The 16086-nt window shown below is 43.3% G+C and overlaps 1 protein-coding gene across 3 annotated transcripts in view; it reads left to right on the top strand.

The window, feature by feature from the left end:
* Positions 1–16086, top strand: part of LOC115389579 (protein sidekick-1-like) — a 300042-nt gene that overhangs the window by 225919 nt on the left and 58037 nt on the right. For all 3 annotated transcript variants that reach the window (XM_030092998.1, XM_030092999.1, XM_030092997.1), the window contains 6 exons: positions 2891–3006; positions 8029–8224; positions 9152–9250; positions 10462–10653; positions 15049–15170; positions 15252–15364. In XM_030092998.1, coding sequence (XP_029948858.1) covers positions 2891–3006; positions 8029–8224; positions 9152–9250; positions 10462–10653; positions 15049–15170; positions 15252–15364 — 838 coding nt within the window. The remainder of the gene's footprint in view (positions 1–2890; positions 3007–8028; positions 8225–9151; positions 9251–10461; positions 10654–15048; positions 15171–15251; positions 15365–16086) is intronic.

The raw sequence follows: 16086 nt of genomic DNA, 5'->3' as shown, positions 1-16086 counted from the left end.
GCGCTGCGAGGGGTTAGAAGCCATTCCCCAGGAGTACAGTCAGCGTGGCAAGGAGGGAGAGAGCATCTTTAACATCAATTAATCTTCAGTCTCGCTCTCTGTCTTCTCAGTCTTTGGCTCCTTTTTTTTTTTTTTTTTTTGGTTTTCTTTTTTCTTTTGCTTCGGTTTCTGCAGTGTGTGTGTGTGTGTGTGTGTGTGTGTGCCATGCATTTGCATGTGTGCTTAAGCCTGCCGTCTGACCAGTTCTGCTCAAATATGAGATGTAAAGGGCATTCCCATCATGCAACAGGGCATTATCACTCTGTGGCTCGCTGGCATCAGCATAAACCCCTTACAGTGTAATCACCATAACGTGTGCCCACAAACATGCATAAATATTTTCCCCGGTCACTCGTCTCTCGCTCCACAGCTTTAAACACTCCTCCTTCTGGATCTCCTCGCTCTCTCTAGTCCTGACCCGCCGGTCTGATAGATTCATTATGACACATGAGGATCCACATGCGGAGACCCCATTTGCTCGCTCACACCGAGGAAGAGCAAACAGAGGGGATCGTACTTCAGTTCCTGGAGCGAATGAAGCAAAAATGTGTTCAGCATGCGCCAGGCAAACGCGTTCAACGCTTGCTTGCAATATTTACCTCCTGCCAACCTGCATTTATTTCATATTGAACAAATAACCCAGAATTTTAAGGAAAATCATACCGCTGCATCAACAGTGTGCTCCTCAGCTCTGTCTTCTCTGTCTCTCTCCCAGATGGATGATGAAGGAGCGGGCCGGGTTCAAACAGCTTCTGGAAATTATTACGATCCCGCTTTGCTTTTACTGCGTGCGCTTGTTATTGAACTTTTTATTGTTGTATTTTTGTGGTAATATTCAAAATTAAACACAGAAAACTCTGGTTTATTAAATCATTTGTTATTTTTTTGCCCCTGCATTATTGTTACATTAAAGTGTAAGTGATAAATACTGCATTATTAATGCACGAGTGGCTTCTATTATGAAACTAAACAAGTGCATACCTTTTCCACTGAGAAAATACATATGCATAGTCCAAAGCATAGCTGGCTCATTCTAAGCCTGCTGATCAGTGTGTAATTATTCTTAAAGGTTAAAGGTAGATGCTTTTGCTGGCAAAAGATTAAATACAAATGGTTCTGAAAGTGATCATTAATTATTAATTTGTCCATTTTCAATGACCCTTGCTGACTGTGGAAGCTGGTGCATGCAGTAGTCCAGAGACAGACAATCACACAAGCTCACATTCACCCCTGTGGTCAGTTTAGGGTCACCATTTAACCCCAAAGACGTGTTTTTGACTGTGGAAGGAAAGTTGGTAGAAAATGGAAGCACAAAGAGGGAGAATATGGAAACAACCCAAGCCTGGAATCAAACCAGGGATGCTGTAGCTGTGAGGTCGGAGTGCTAACCACTACCACAACAAGGGGCTCGAATATGTATAATTTAGTTATGAAGATTTTTCTTTTGTATAAGCAGCATTCAGAACACAGCTATATATGAACAGAACAACAAGGCAAGCAGATCATTTTTCATCTAACAAAGCTTCAGTTTCACTTTTTTTGTTTCAACTTTGACTCCGAGGTGTTGGGATGAGGTGGAAAAGGGGCTCCAGGTGCAAAAATGTGATGAAAAACAAAAAAAAGAATCCTAATTGAAAATGTTATTCAAAAAATCTTAACTGACTAAATAAAAATAAGTAGCCAAAAACAGTCAGTGAAAGAGAGGATCATGAATTGGAGACAGGTGTGAAGAAAGGAGCCACGAGGAACTAAAAACAGAAAAAAATATAGAACAAGATAAAAGGTCTACACTTCCTCCACAAGAACAGTGACATTAGTTCTCTCTTTGACGGCAGAGTGAAAAAACCGACGCCATGTTTCTCTCACAACTCCAGTTTGGAAGTTTTTGGAAGCTTGTTCTCCGCACATGTTCTCATATTGTGGCTGACACCTACTGTATTGTGTCATTTTGAATTTCCTACGTCTTCAGCTTTTTGCCTGCCTTCACTCTTTATTCCCATCACCATTTCAGCACTCCAGTTTCTTGTGAAGTACAAAACGTCCCGGACAGAACTGACTTTGTTCCTGTCATTGACACCTCGAGAAAACAAGCTCTTCTGTTCCTGCAGACTCCGTGTCCACCTTAAGGATTTAAATCACAAAGGACTGAAGACAGGACAACACGACCAGACAAACAGGAAACCAGATAAACCCAAAAATGAACCACGCATCAAACACAGGAAACCATCAGGGAAAACATGAAGGGAAATATACGGGGACAAAACAGGGCCCATCCGTGCAGCTCTCTGTATTGTTTCTAATGAAATCCGCCGCTATAACACGGAAAAAAAGAGCCCGATATAAGTTAATATGTTGAGATTCTTCTTTTCAGTAAATCAGTTTCTCCATGTGGATATTACCATAGAAAATACTGCTTCATTGGTACGTGTTGCTCCGAGATTGAACCAATAAATCCAGTGAGCCATCGCTGGTGAATCCACATCCTAATCTCATTTAGCCTTCCTCTGAGGTGTTAGTATGCAAAACACATAAATACTAAATACATTACATGTGATTTTTTTTTATTTTTTTTTAGAGAATCTGTGTCAGAACAGAAGGCCAGCTTTGGCATTTAGCTCCTGCAAGCTTGGCAGATATTTTTAATTGAAAAAAAAAAAAAAGAAAAGATCTGAATCTTCACATAAAACATTGAACTATGAGCCTTTGTGAGATATTTACAACTGCTGCATGCTGAGAACCCAGGCCTGGAAAGTGAACAGGTTGTTAATACATCTTGCTCTTTTTCTTTTTTTTTTTTCTCCATCGAACCCCCTCTGCAGTTAACCATTTTTTTTCTGTGTTTTACGTGTAGTTCCCACGGCTCCTCCACAGGAAGTGCAAATTGTAGCTCTCAACTCGACCACGATCCGCTTCACGTGGAACCCTCCACCTCAGCAGTTCATTAACGGCATCAACCAGGGATACAAGGTAAGCCTCCGTTGCACTGCTGCATCACACAAACTTTCTCACAGTGATCAGTAAAAGAAATCTCTTTTTTTTTTGTGCAATTCTGGAAAGGTTTCAATTTCACCTTAAATTATGACATACTCTTCATGAGAAGAAAATGTGCAAAAATGTGCTCTGTTGTTAAGTTTTGTTTATGCCCACAACGTCTTCCCACATACCGAGAATAAAGGAGACATGGAAATTGCAGCATTGCACACTAGCAGGTGTTTTTAATCGCACTGAGCTCTCAGGTTTGAGGCTTCTCTCCCATAGATAGCTACAAGAAAACAGACCGCCTAGACATTGCCCTACGCAACAGTTATCCATCAGGTTTTACAGATAAAAACATACGAGAGAAAAAAAATGTATGGTGATTGAATATGTTGTTGTTGTTCTTGGCAATAATGTGGTAACCTCCCCTGGATTCTTCACCCAAAGGTCATTTCCTGTGGCGTGCTACCGTTCTCTTGTTTTTACACTCAGCCTTCAACAAAAGAGAGCACTGGGTCAGCTCCTGGAAGAGAAACGGAGGGAGAACAGAGAGGATAAGTCAAGGAAATATGAGTAGATGTCAAGAAAATATTGGGTGAGAATCCGAGGATACAATTAATAATAATAGTAAAGAAGTGGGATCACAAGGAGCAGGAGTAGAGCAAAGGACTGACTCGCGCTGAGTGATCTATATGTACGACTTCTGGTTGGAGATTTATTCCTCACTTCGTCGTGGCAACCAGCCCCCGAGGTTCTGATTAACATGACAAAGAAAACACATCACGTTTTGGCTGTGTGCCGGCGGCGTGCGAGCGAGCAACTCTGTTTTAGAGTGTGAATATTGGCATCTTTGTTGGTTGATAAATACTATATGGCTTTCCGTCTTTTTGATGTCGCTCTCTGATGTTGTCGCCGCTCGCCGAGCTCCGGCACTCCACTTCCACGAAGCCTCGCAGGGTGCGGCGGTTGCACATGTGGGCGTGCACCGCTGGGTGTGTTGTGTTGGTTCGGGGGGCAATAGATAATGATATTAATTAAAAGAGGATGTGAAGCAAAGCCTCATCACATTTCACCCCCCCCCCCCCCCCCCCCGCACACACACATCACTGACTACACACAATACACTTCACAACACAGCTCAGCTCATTCTGATTACTTTTATTGTCTTCTATTCAGATGTTCTGAATCGCAAAGTAAAGAAAAGGTACTTTGTTACTGTACTTCCGTATGTTTTCTGGTATCTGTTCAGTTTTTTTTTTTTTTTTTTTTTTTTTTTTTTTTTTACTTTAATCCCTTTAAAAGAAAAAAATACCTACACTTTCTACTCATATTTTCAAAACTGGAATGTTGCCTCTTTGGAAACCATCGGTTGCCAGTTCCCAATACTGAGAAAATCATCTGCAAATGGATAAACATCCTGACTTTTAACTTCTTCCAATTTGTATTTGAATTGTCATGTTTCAGTTCTACATCAGCCCGTCTGCTTAGGAATAAATGGCAGTTTTAGCTCTTTACACAGATTTATTCTCAGAAGTTACGAGAATGATGGTATGCAAGGAAAACGCACTTTGGTGACCGAATCATTTCATTAATTTTTTTTTCCAAATATCCAATTACCTCCCTTCTGCCTGAAGTAACTTGCAATAAATAATTAAAATTATTTTTGCCCTTCATTGATTATTTTGTCCAAACGTTTTCTTCTTAAATATTAAGTTTGTTTTCCTCAAACCCTGAACTGACGGAATAAAATTTTGTCAAGAAATTATAAAAGATAGAGCAAGTATTTAAATTCAGCTGTGATTTGAGAGGAAAAATATCTAGAATTGTCTTCTAATGAGTACCTGATGGTTTTCTCTGTCATGGAGTGAAATAACACTGACTGACTGATAGATGTTTTATTATTGATCTGTTTCAATTGATTTAACCCAACAACTCCTTGGTGAGGGAGTTCAGTAAACAATAGTAATTTTGCTCTCTGTGTTCAGACCTGGGATGCTCCAGGAAGGTAATATGTGAATGAAACATTTAATTAGGGCGAATCGACAAGTCTATGAAAGAAAACAGTCCAGAAAACAGTTCAGCTGCAGCACCGCGTGTTGAAGCCTTCACCTTCAAAACAATCAAAGCATATCTGGCAATGAGCTGTGTTATCTTCTCAGACTGCGTGGAATCACAGCGTCTCTGGGAAAAACAACGTCTGAGTGTGGCTGACGCCGCGAGCAGCAGTCACCGTCGTTTCTTCAGGTTAACTTCCAAAAGCTTGAGTCGAATGTGGTCGTGCATCGCTCCAGCAGAGTGACTGCAGACACGTTTCTTTCCGACACAGCCTTCGTGCTGCTTTGTTTTCATTTTCTAGATGAAAAGTTCTGCCAAACTGTGCTGGTGCTGGTCTCTCCAATGTTCCACCATGCTGTTTTAAAACACCAGACTACCCGAGATCTGTCTGGCTGCATGACAGTTAAGCAGCCTTGTGCGTGAGGACAGGAGTTATATTTGTAGCGCTGATGAATGATGGGGGCAGACATTTAATTTTACTGAGACTTCATGTATCACAGAGCTTTAAGACCTCAGAGAACCTCTACTTTTTAACTTTTACATGGGTAAAGCAGTTTAGAGCACAGAAACTGGCCCGTCTCGTGCATGTGGTGGACGGAGCGCAGCACTTTGCGTGTTCATCAGCTCGCTTTTCCGTCGCCATCCAGCTCGAAGCGTCGGCATCGACAGCAGACCCAGTCACCACTTTAAAAGTGGACAGGAACGCTTAAGGACGTCGCATCGGCCCCGTTAAACTGCGCCCAAACTGTGCCGCGCTGATAATGAAATATAAAAGAAAACCCTTTTTTCACCATGACAGACTGGGTGCAGCCTTCAGGCAGCCGCTCCTCTGTCTGTGTGCATCACTGGCTCACTCGCAGTGGGAGATATCGGAGTTTCTCAGATTGAGTTTCCGTTGCAGATGCATATATAGAAACAGCATGAGCAGCATTAATCCTTCCGATTCCTCTTTAATTTGCATGTTTGGTTACACCATGCGCGCAGCGTTGTAACACCTATTTCACAGTTCTGTTTTTTGATCGCCGCTCGAAAAGAAATGTGGTTTAATGAGCCCCAAACACTTTCTCTCACTTGACACTAGAAATGAAATTCATATGCAGCAGTAGCAGGGAGGAGAAATGCACACCTGTGTGGGCTGCATAGTCTGCGACATTAGCGACAGCGCCTACACTAACAAGCTAAATGCCCAATTAACAGCGGCGTCGAAAGAGAAAGTGCTATAACCTAGAAAAGTTCGAAGCTTTAAGTTCTCAGCAAACGCGGAGCATTGAGACGACAGAACTGAAGTGAGATAATGTGCTCACAGGGTCAGTCATCAAACACAAACACGAACACATGCTCGACTCATCCCCTCTGCTGGTGGCACACTGTATAATAACAATATGCCATCAAAGACACATTGTAATGCAGATTGTGTGTGAATGTTTCTTTTTTTTACCGCATTACTCCACTGGGACTCTGATTCAGACTTGACTTAAAGTTTAAACTTTAGCCCCTTAATATTTTTTTTTATTAACAAGACCTATAAATATGGGCACTCCATCTTTGTGTTGCCAGTGGCTTATCTCTCATTATGAATATGTAAGTGTGTGCTTTTCTCTGTTTGTTTTTGTGGCGAAAGCAATAACAAAAGCCAAACTGCTGCAGCTCTGAATGTAAATTAAGCATCGCTATTGGAGACAAATTAACCTTCCATTAGGCGTTTGCTCGAACTGATAATCAAGCTCAGTTTTCGTCCTCTGTTACTCTGATGACTGTCAACAGCCTGCTGGCAGGGAATGTATGTTAAACGGTACATCGATATGTAAATACGCTCTTGTTTGAAATGCAAATAACTTTTCCAGGGACTGATTTGTGAACATGACAAATTTGTAAATAACACTTGCGGTTTTAAGAAGTTTTAAAACCAGGGACCCAGGGGAACCAGCTTGAATTAAAGAAAATTCTTCATATCCGATGCTATTGCACAGGTGAACACAGAAAAGCGTGTAGAGTGGCTCCAGTAGCCTGAAGCTGTACCGTCGAAAATAATCACAGAACAGCAAAACAAAGAATTTTACAACTGACGAAGGCACTTTAGTTCAGGAGCCGCAAACAGCACAACACTTGAAAAACATTTTCTCAGTTTTCAAGCCGTAACAATTCTCAAAATGATCACATTTTTGCTCTTTTTTTTTTTTTTAACAAAACCTGAGGATTCTGAATGGGAAAATGTGCAATCTGAACTGCGATTTTCAAACAACGTTTCACTTCAGAATAATGTGGGGGAAAACTCACTCACTTCTCAGGACAGAAGATTTCTGCGGACTTTATTGTTAAAGTTTTCATGTCACTGTAGCTGGAATTCACTCCTGCATCACTGATCTTTCTGTTACTATCATTTTTGGCTTGTGATGATCGCTTCTGCGTCTTCATGGACAAACTTGAAACAGCAGTTACTTTATGTTGAAGAATGCCAGTTTTTACTTTTACACTTAACAAGCTTTGATTGGATTTTCTCATCAGAAGATTGACCCATGTGTTTGGTACCCCTTAACTTGGATTTTAGAAGAAGCATGTGTGACTATGTGTTTTCCCACTATTAAGGAGTTTCCACATCGTCTTTGCTAAAGCCAAACAGTGACTGATGAAGAAACACTGAGGAAAGTTGTCATATTGACAATTGAACAATTTATCCATTTAACAAACAGCACCTCAGAGTGTGGAGTCTCAGCCTTCCTCAGTCCTGCTGTGGAGTAAATCCTACCTTCCTATCTCTCTGGGCTGAGAAATGCTGGTAAAACATGCAGCAAAAAAACAAACAAAAAAAAAAAAAAAAACTGAAAAGATCTGGCAAATTTGTAATTGGCAAAACCCAAATACTCAGCTCAGCTGCTCACCCAACAGATGTTCCTCATATGTGACGATAATTTAATAATCTCCCAAACATAAATGACCTTTTTCCCCCCCTTCACACAGCTGCTGGTCTGGCCTGAGCAGTCTCCAGAAGATGTTATTGTGGTCACCATCACCCCGGAGTATCCCGGCTCACGCCACACCGGCCTGGTCAGCGGGCTCAAGAAATTCACCTGGTACTTTGGCTCCGCCCTCTGCTTCACGACCCCCGGAGACGGCCCCCGCAGCCCCCCCACCTTGCTGCAGACGCACGAGGACAGTGAGTACAGCAACACAAACAACAGGGGACTAAAGCCGGCGCGCGCTCCATGAGCCTCTCCGGTGAATACCAATGAAAGTTTATCGACTCGCTATATGCTCAATCCAGCTGTTTTTACCAGTGTGATGCACAGCTGTGTACACAATTCCCAGGACACACAACACAGCAACACTCCCTTACTTCTATCAGGCTCTCACTTTCTCTTCACTCCTTTTTTTAATTTCTTCGTCCTTGGTTTCCCTGCTGCGTCTCTGCTTTTTTGCTGTTTGCTTTTCGTGTCTTTTTAAAGGGAAATTGATTCATATGTTTTCAAGCATGCCTGTATTTATAGCCTACTGTTCCATGGATAAACATAATACCTGCCACTCCCAGCGACAAGTACACGTGCACGCATTCGCGCCATCAAATAAACACAATAGCCTATAGGCAGAGAGACAAGCAATTATTACCAACCAGCAATTATTGAGTGAAAAAGGGATATTAGGAGCCATGTACACATACACACTGCAGCAAACACGCCCAGCGGTGGACAGGTATTGATTGGTTTCGGGGCGTGTTGCAGGGTTAACGGTGGGTGTAATTCTTGCTTGATGATAGCTTTTTGCATGCGTGCGTGTGTATGTGACTGTGTGCAAGTGTTATTGAATGTCTCAGATGAATAGCTTAATCGCTCCTCAGGGAGAAGGGTTAGGGAGCCATGGATGAAATGAGAAACGACAGGCCTGCATGCACCTGAGTGCGAGCCAATCAATGCAGATGTGATTAGGAGGTGGTGTGTGAAGTTGAGGAGCCAAAAGCTGCTGGTGTGTGTGTGTGTATCTGTCTCCTAGAGGATTCTGTAAAATGTTAATTTTACCATGTTGGATTACAGGTTGAAAATGTTGAAATTGTTGTAATTTTGTGTGTGTTTGTGTGTGTCTTCCCCAGCACCTGGACCTGTCCGCCACCTGAGCTTCACTGAAATCCTGGACACGTCTGTCAGAGTCAGCTGGGCAGAGCCTGAAGACAAGAACGGCATCATCATCGGTTAGAGATTTCAAGGGGAAACAAAACCCCCCCAAAACATTTTGTCACCGATACTATCGCTCCTTCCTTTATTAATCAACCAATTTTTTATTCTGTCATGTTATTATCAGTCCAGGAAACAATTATATTGAGACAAGTTAAAATTAAGTGTTTGTATTCTTGTTCCTGCGAGAAAGTAACACACCAGATGATGAGGGATAACATGACTATTGTCTCCAGTTTAAAACGCGTCGGTCTCAGGTGTACAATTGCAGTCTGAGAAATGACAAATTTTGAGCAAGGATGTGAGAGCGTGGCGCTCTGAGGGTCCCCTCCAACATCCACGGCTGCCTCTGTGTTCTTCACTTAGTCTCTTACTTTTCCGTCTGCCTTCCAGAGACACCCCTCCTGTTTGTGACACTATGTTTGTGTTCAACTGATTCATCATCAGCTAATCCCTTCCCTCTGCAGCTTGTCTTCTCACATTATCTTGAACATGCCCTCATCCCACGCCTTTCAACACCCTGGGTGTTGTTTGTGTGGCACGTCGCAGAGCTCAAGGCACTTTCTCTTTCCCTCAATTCATTTTGCCTGAGCTCCTCCATGGCTCTGCCAGACAATGGCGCTGGTGAGGACGACAAGCCGCTGTGAATTAAACGATTACTCCAAGCGGCGTGCGTGCGTGCGCGCGCGCGCGTGCGTCTCTGTGTTGTCACTTCTAAATCGTGTCCAACATTCATCAGGCGTCTACACAACAAGACCACAGTCCGGGCAGCGCGAGGCGGCGGCGTCATTACAGTCACCTTACACACTCAGAGGAGTGGGAAAATGGGTATTCAATCAAGGTCACCTTGCGCATTTACTCTTCTCCTCAACCTGCTTTTCATCCAGCACCTGGTGAGCAGGGAGACGGATGAGGGACCATTCACTCGCTCTCCAGGGCTTTGCACACAAGTGGCCTCGCTCACACACACATTTAAAGGTGGCGGAGCATGATGCATGACTGTGAAGATGCGAAGGGACAGACAGGGATTTTGACTGTAGTTGCCCCTCCCACGCCGCCGCCCGCCCCCCCCCCCCCCCCCTTTTCTGGTTCCGTACTTCTCATTATATCAAAGTGTGTGTGTGCATGCTTGTGCCTGTACATCCATGTCTTCTCGTGTGTGTGTGTGTGTGTGTGTGTGTGTGTGTGTGTGTTTTTATTAACCCAGCGTGTGCTCTACACCCCGCAGGCTACGCACTGTGGTGGGAAGTGTCCGGCATGGAGTCCAGTCGTGAGGAACGTTCCCTGTCCAACTCCACCCTGCAGTACCAGCTGACCGGCCTCACCTCCACCACCGCGTACACACTACAGGTGGCCGCGCTCACCGCCGCGGGGCGGGGCGTCGCCACATCCTCCACCATCTCCACGGGAGTCCCTCCAGGTACCATTAATTGATATGCACAAACGCAGAAGAGCAGCCAGAGTGGATGTCGAAAGCCGTTTTTTTTTTTTTTTGTTTTGTTTTGTTTCTCTTTGTGCGTGTGCGCATGTGTGGAGCAGAGTAAATATGACTGATGAGCTCTCACGATGCCATTGTCTTTCCTCGGGCTGATAAGTGGCTGTTACTGTGCATCCATGAATCATCACCCACACAGTCAGCACGCACACATTCACACATTAGTCTCACACACATCCGTGTTGGTCATTTACAACGTCTCAGAGAGGGTTTTTAGTACGAGCCGCAGCCGTACTTCCATGTGTGCACAGTGTTCACAGAACCCGCCGGCGGGCGTGATGAGTTTGTGTGATTGGACGGAGGCCCAGTTGCAATCATTATTAGCGCTGATTAATTGCAAACGGCAAAGTGGAGGGAATGTGGCGAAGAGAGAGAAAGAGAGAGGGCAAGAGACAATCAAAGAACAGGACTGGAGACGGTAGAGCAGATAGAAGAACGTAATGAGGGAAGAGAACAGAAAACACAGGGAAAAAAAAAAATGCAATCTCCAAAGAACAGAAGACCAAAGTCTCGCTGAAACGGACTGAGGGAGGCACAGAGGAAGGGTGGGAGAATGGAGAATAAGCACTGCTCATGCAGCGGGATTTTTGTCCTAACATTTTCTGATTACTAATTTATGAATAAAAGCAGAAAAAGTGAAAGCAAGATGGATACAGACAGTTCTTAGATTCAGAGGTTATTCATTAATTCATGAAAGCAAAAGACTGAAAGAAAGATAGAGGACTAAAGATTATGAAAAAGAACTAAAGAATGAGCAGACGGGGAGAGGGAGACCCACTGAGCATAGATTCTTGTCTTGTTTATTTATTCATGTATTCATGGAGTTGAGAGAATTTTGTCATTCATCTGAGCGAGGCAGCTGATATCAACATTTCCACATTATGATCCTTACAAGTTTACTGCCTGCGTTTACAGAGCTCCAGTAATTTGTCTTGTGAAGCTCACATGTAGCTGTACTGTATCCGGGCTAAATAAATCTCTGTTTTAACCATAACTGTGCACACTCATGTTATAGTGTTTCATCCCAATTTAAAAAGATAAATAAAAATGCGCTGCTTTCAAACATAATCCTGACAGGCATGTACAATGTTGCATTTTGCAAATATGTGACTCTTCAGAAAAATTAGATAGATTACAGCAGATCACATCGAGGCATTTCCATCACCCAGAGATGGAAAATATTAACCAAACCCGACAGAGAGGAGTGATTGAAGAGCGGTGCTGAAGTGCTCGGTCTTCTGGCCATGGCGTGAGCAGAGTGGATTGTGATGATTTTTGATTATGTCGATTTCATTAACAGAAACAAGCCATCATATTTTTTTTCCCCCATTTTTTCACACACATAATTAAGAAAAAGAATACAAAAAAAATCAGGATTACAGCCTGTGTCTAGCACAAAGCTGCTGTTGTCTGTGTCGCCTGCCAGACCAGCACCAATTCAATTCAACAGCTGTTAGCGAGGGCCGTTCAGCGCCAGATATAAATTGTGTGAGGCATTTGAAAAGGTGGAAATGTGGTGAAATGTGCATACAAAATGCATTATTATTCTCTTTATATTTTATTCCAGGTGAAAACAAGGAAAAAGACTCTGCAGGAGAAAATAATAGTGATCATAATAATAGCCTTCTTATGGTTGTTGACGTCTGAGATTCAGTTTTAATGTGACAGAAGCAGCATATCAAACTTTAAGCTGACGTGCGGAACAGCACAAACTTGCAAACTCTATCAGAGGTGTGACTGTCAGTGCATTTTCTCTGTACTGCCAGATGATTTTTTTTTTTCTTTCCAATTACTCTTTCTTCCTCTTATTGATACTGTCACGGTTGACTTTCAAGTGTGTTCCATTTTCCAGTTGGAGATGACTTGTTATTGTCTAATTAGATTCTCCAAGCAAGCTATTCTCACCAAAAATACTATTAAATTTTACTAATAGCTTGTTTTTTGGCATTAGGAAAGCTGTTGCATGACAGAAAAAGGAAAAAAAAAAACTCTAAATACACCATGTATTTCCTGTAATATTAGCAACATTATTCGCTTTCAGTGGCACTGCCGGTACGTCTGCGTGTACATTAGCAATCTATCAGTCGGATTAAGTTAATAAGTAAACAAGTCACCATTTAAAACAGATCATCAAAATCAAGCCAAAACAAAACAGACAGCGAACAACAAAAGTAGAAAGAAAAAAACATGTAGCAGACAGGAGAACAGCAGGTGTGGCAGTCCCTCTGGCAGACGCCCACACCGTGCAAACACTCCATAAAGTGTAATATATAAGATTGTTTTGCCTTGAGCGGTCGAGCTGCCATCGGGAATATGAGGAAGCTTAAAGTTGCTAACAATGCGTCATAAATATACATGTTACTGCAACTCCTTACTAACTGATTACTCTTCTGACTGCCGCAGGAGCTTCAGGTTGTGTGACTGTTAACTTTAGCGTTAGCTTTTTCTAAAGTAGGATGCCCCTCCGCTACTATTTCACTACACTCCATATCCTGAGTAACTTTTGTTTTCCAGTTCTCTCCTTAAATCAATCCACTTCTCAATTCAGAAGTACCTACTAACAGTAAATTAACTACTGTGTTTTTCAGACCATCATTTTGACTTTTTCCGGTTGTTTGGCTTACATTCAGAAATGACTTATTCATCGAAATATCGCAGCACATGCCACCTGGGACCACTAGATGTCACTGTATGACGACAGAATGCTGCTATAGTACTGCCACAAATCTGTCATTACTGCCATGTTAGATTTGAGTTTTTTTCTTTGCCCTTTGAATGCATTTTTGATAGAAGCAAAAACAGAAATAAAACAGAATTAATTTCGCTAATGTATAAGTAGAATAAACTGCTCCATAATGCATCTGAAATGCATACAGTATTGCTCACAAACAGCAGTGACAAGAACTTATGGTGATGGTTAGTGCAACAATTCCAATACGAACAGCTAGTAAAAAACAAAACATCCTCTACAAGTCCCAAATAATCTGTTGAAAACAGGCAGTGCGGACCACCTTCTAGCTTCAACACTCCATGGTTGAGGTTCATCTCGCCTTGTTTCCACCAGCCACAGCAATTCCCTCCACCAGTTGTGCACGATGAAGCTCAGCTCTCAGCTGGGGCAGAGCTGCAGCGCCAAGTGCTGTAACCTCCACTGCTGGCGGATCTTTCAGAGAACACAGATATCACGGACGTGCAGCGCACATGTGCAGTGGTGGACCGTTTCCTGCTTTTTGTTTCTCATCTCCCTCCGGTGTCGCTCAGGCTGCCACAGCTGGTCAGGCAGACTGCCGGTTCCCTGTCACTCATCATTGTCATGGAGATTGAGCAGTGTCACAATGGAAATGGGTCACACATAATTTCACAGGTGTGCAGCCTCCTCAGACATTTATAGGCCTTAAATGGAACACGGCGAACTATCCATTTAATTCACCTTCGCCTCCTCTGGTGCTCAGATTTATCTCTCACTGCATTGTATTGCTGACCTTGAAATATGAAATAAATTGCTCTGAAAGGCAGAGATATACAGTTGTAGCATAAGTGCTTCTTCTTTATTTTAAATTAACTTTTTCCCCCCCGTCTTCCTGTGCCCAATCTTTTATTTTCTTCTTTTTTTTTCTTTTTTTTTTTTTTACAACCAAGCACAGGCACATGGACACATTAACAAAAACACTGGAGGCAATTCTTTGGCTCACTCCTACTTTAAGCCTTTTTTTTTTTGTACTTAAGTCATTATTGGCAGCATGATTTTTTTCTCTCTTTTTTCATTTCTATTATCAGTATTATTGCAAGTGTATTTGAGATAAGCCATGTTGCGGTTCTGACGACATTTTTTGTCAGTTTTGGCGTTTGTGCATACTTTTCATCCCTTCGTGGAAAAAGTCTCTGTATTAAAGTGTTATTTGTTTTTGCTCATTTCTTTTGATCCACCCTCTTGAAATAATTCATCACGCTGTGATGCTGCCGTCCTTCTCTGCTGGAACAAAACACTGGTCTCTGTGAATGGGTGTGTGTTGCATGTGGTTGCAGCAGCGGCGCCGGCACGCAAAGGTGTTTTTTCTTTTATCTCAAAGACTTTGTAAGTACTCGCTGGAACATCAGAAATGTCGCACGCAGACTACTATTCTTTTCATAAATAACATTATTATGGGAGCAGCAGTCTCTGTGATTTTGCACTGTAAAATTTTTTATGCAGCTGTAAGACTATATAAAACACAGCAGTGAAAAGTGACCTGCAGGCACAGGCTGAATAATGGGGGGATTCTCACATGGCTCTTTGTGGAGTAAAGATCAGTTGTTCTGTTTCCTCTTTTCCTCCAACAGAACTTCCCGGTGCTCCTTCTAATTTAGTCATCTCCAACATCAGCCCTCGGACTGCAACACTGAGGTTTCGCCCCGGTCCCGATGGCAAGACCGCCATATCGCGGTGGATAGTGGAAGGACAGGTGCGTGTTTCTTCTTTCAGTGCATATTTTGCTGTGTGACGCACAAGCCAGATTAGTGGCAAAACGCTTCTTCTCAAACAGGTGGTGAAGGAGGACACAAAGGTGGGGCCGTGGAGGACTGTCTTCCAAAAGGACAATGAACCGAAAGCAGACACGCTGGAAATCCCCGACCTCTCCCCGTTCACGAAGTACAGGTGAGCCGGGGGTGAACACACCTTTCAGAACACGCTCGAGCGCTGCCAGACGCACACGCACACACACACAAATACGCACACACGCACACATCTCACTCTGCAGCAGTTTTCTGCGGCACTGCGAGGCTCAGGTGAAGTCAGATAAATCACAGAGACACACGAAGAGACAGTTCCATCTGAGACTTTTCTGTTTGTCAGCACCTTCACAGCTGCTGCATGCAGATCCTTATTACCCTCCCGCAACTAGCTGGAGGGAAAGAGAGCGGAGAGAGCGGGGAAGGAGAGGGGTGAGGGCCGAGGGGAGCGGAGAGGTGATGAGAAAGTGAGGAAGGACAGCAGAGAGCGTTCCGCAGAATAGAAGCTGAGGAGAGCAGGAGACGGGAAGAGGAGAGGGGAGCGTTGGTAATCCCTCCTCTGGCTCTGTGGGGAGCTCGCTTCTTGTAAACGGGATCTGTCGCCACACTGAACAGCATCAACTCTTCCTCCTCTCTCTATCTGTCTGTCTATCTCCTGTGTTTATCTGTCTATCTGTCTGAGCCAGCCTCTTGCTCTCTGTATCTCCGCCTTCATCTGTAATGGGATTGCAGCGTGTGTATGCACACATCGTACACTCCCAGGGATTATGTTGTCACAGGCGACACCATTGGGACGTTAGATGAAGTGATGCACTTGTCTGTATTTCTTATCCCCCCCTGCTTTAAGTCCCACACACTCTGCGCGCT

This window comes from Salarias fasciatus, chromosome 6, assembly GCF_902148845.1.
Source record: "Salarias fasciatus chromosome 6, fSalaFa1.1, whole genome shotgun sequence".
NCBI classification, from domain to species: domain Eukaryota; kingdom Metazoa; phylum Chordata; class Actinopteri; order Blenniiformes; family Blenniidae; genus Salarias; species Salarias fasciatus.
This window is presented reverse-complemented; position numbering and strand designations above follow the sequence as displayed.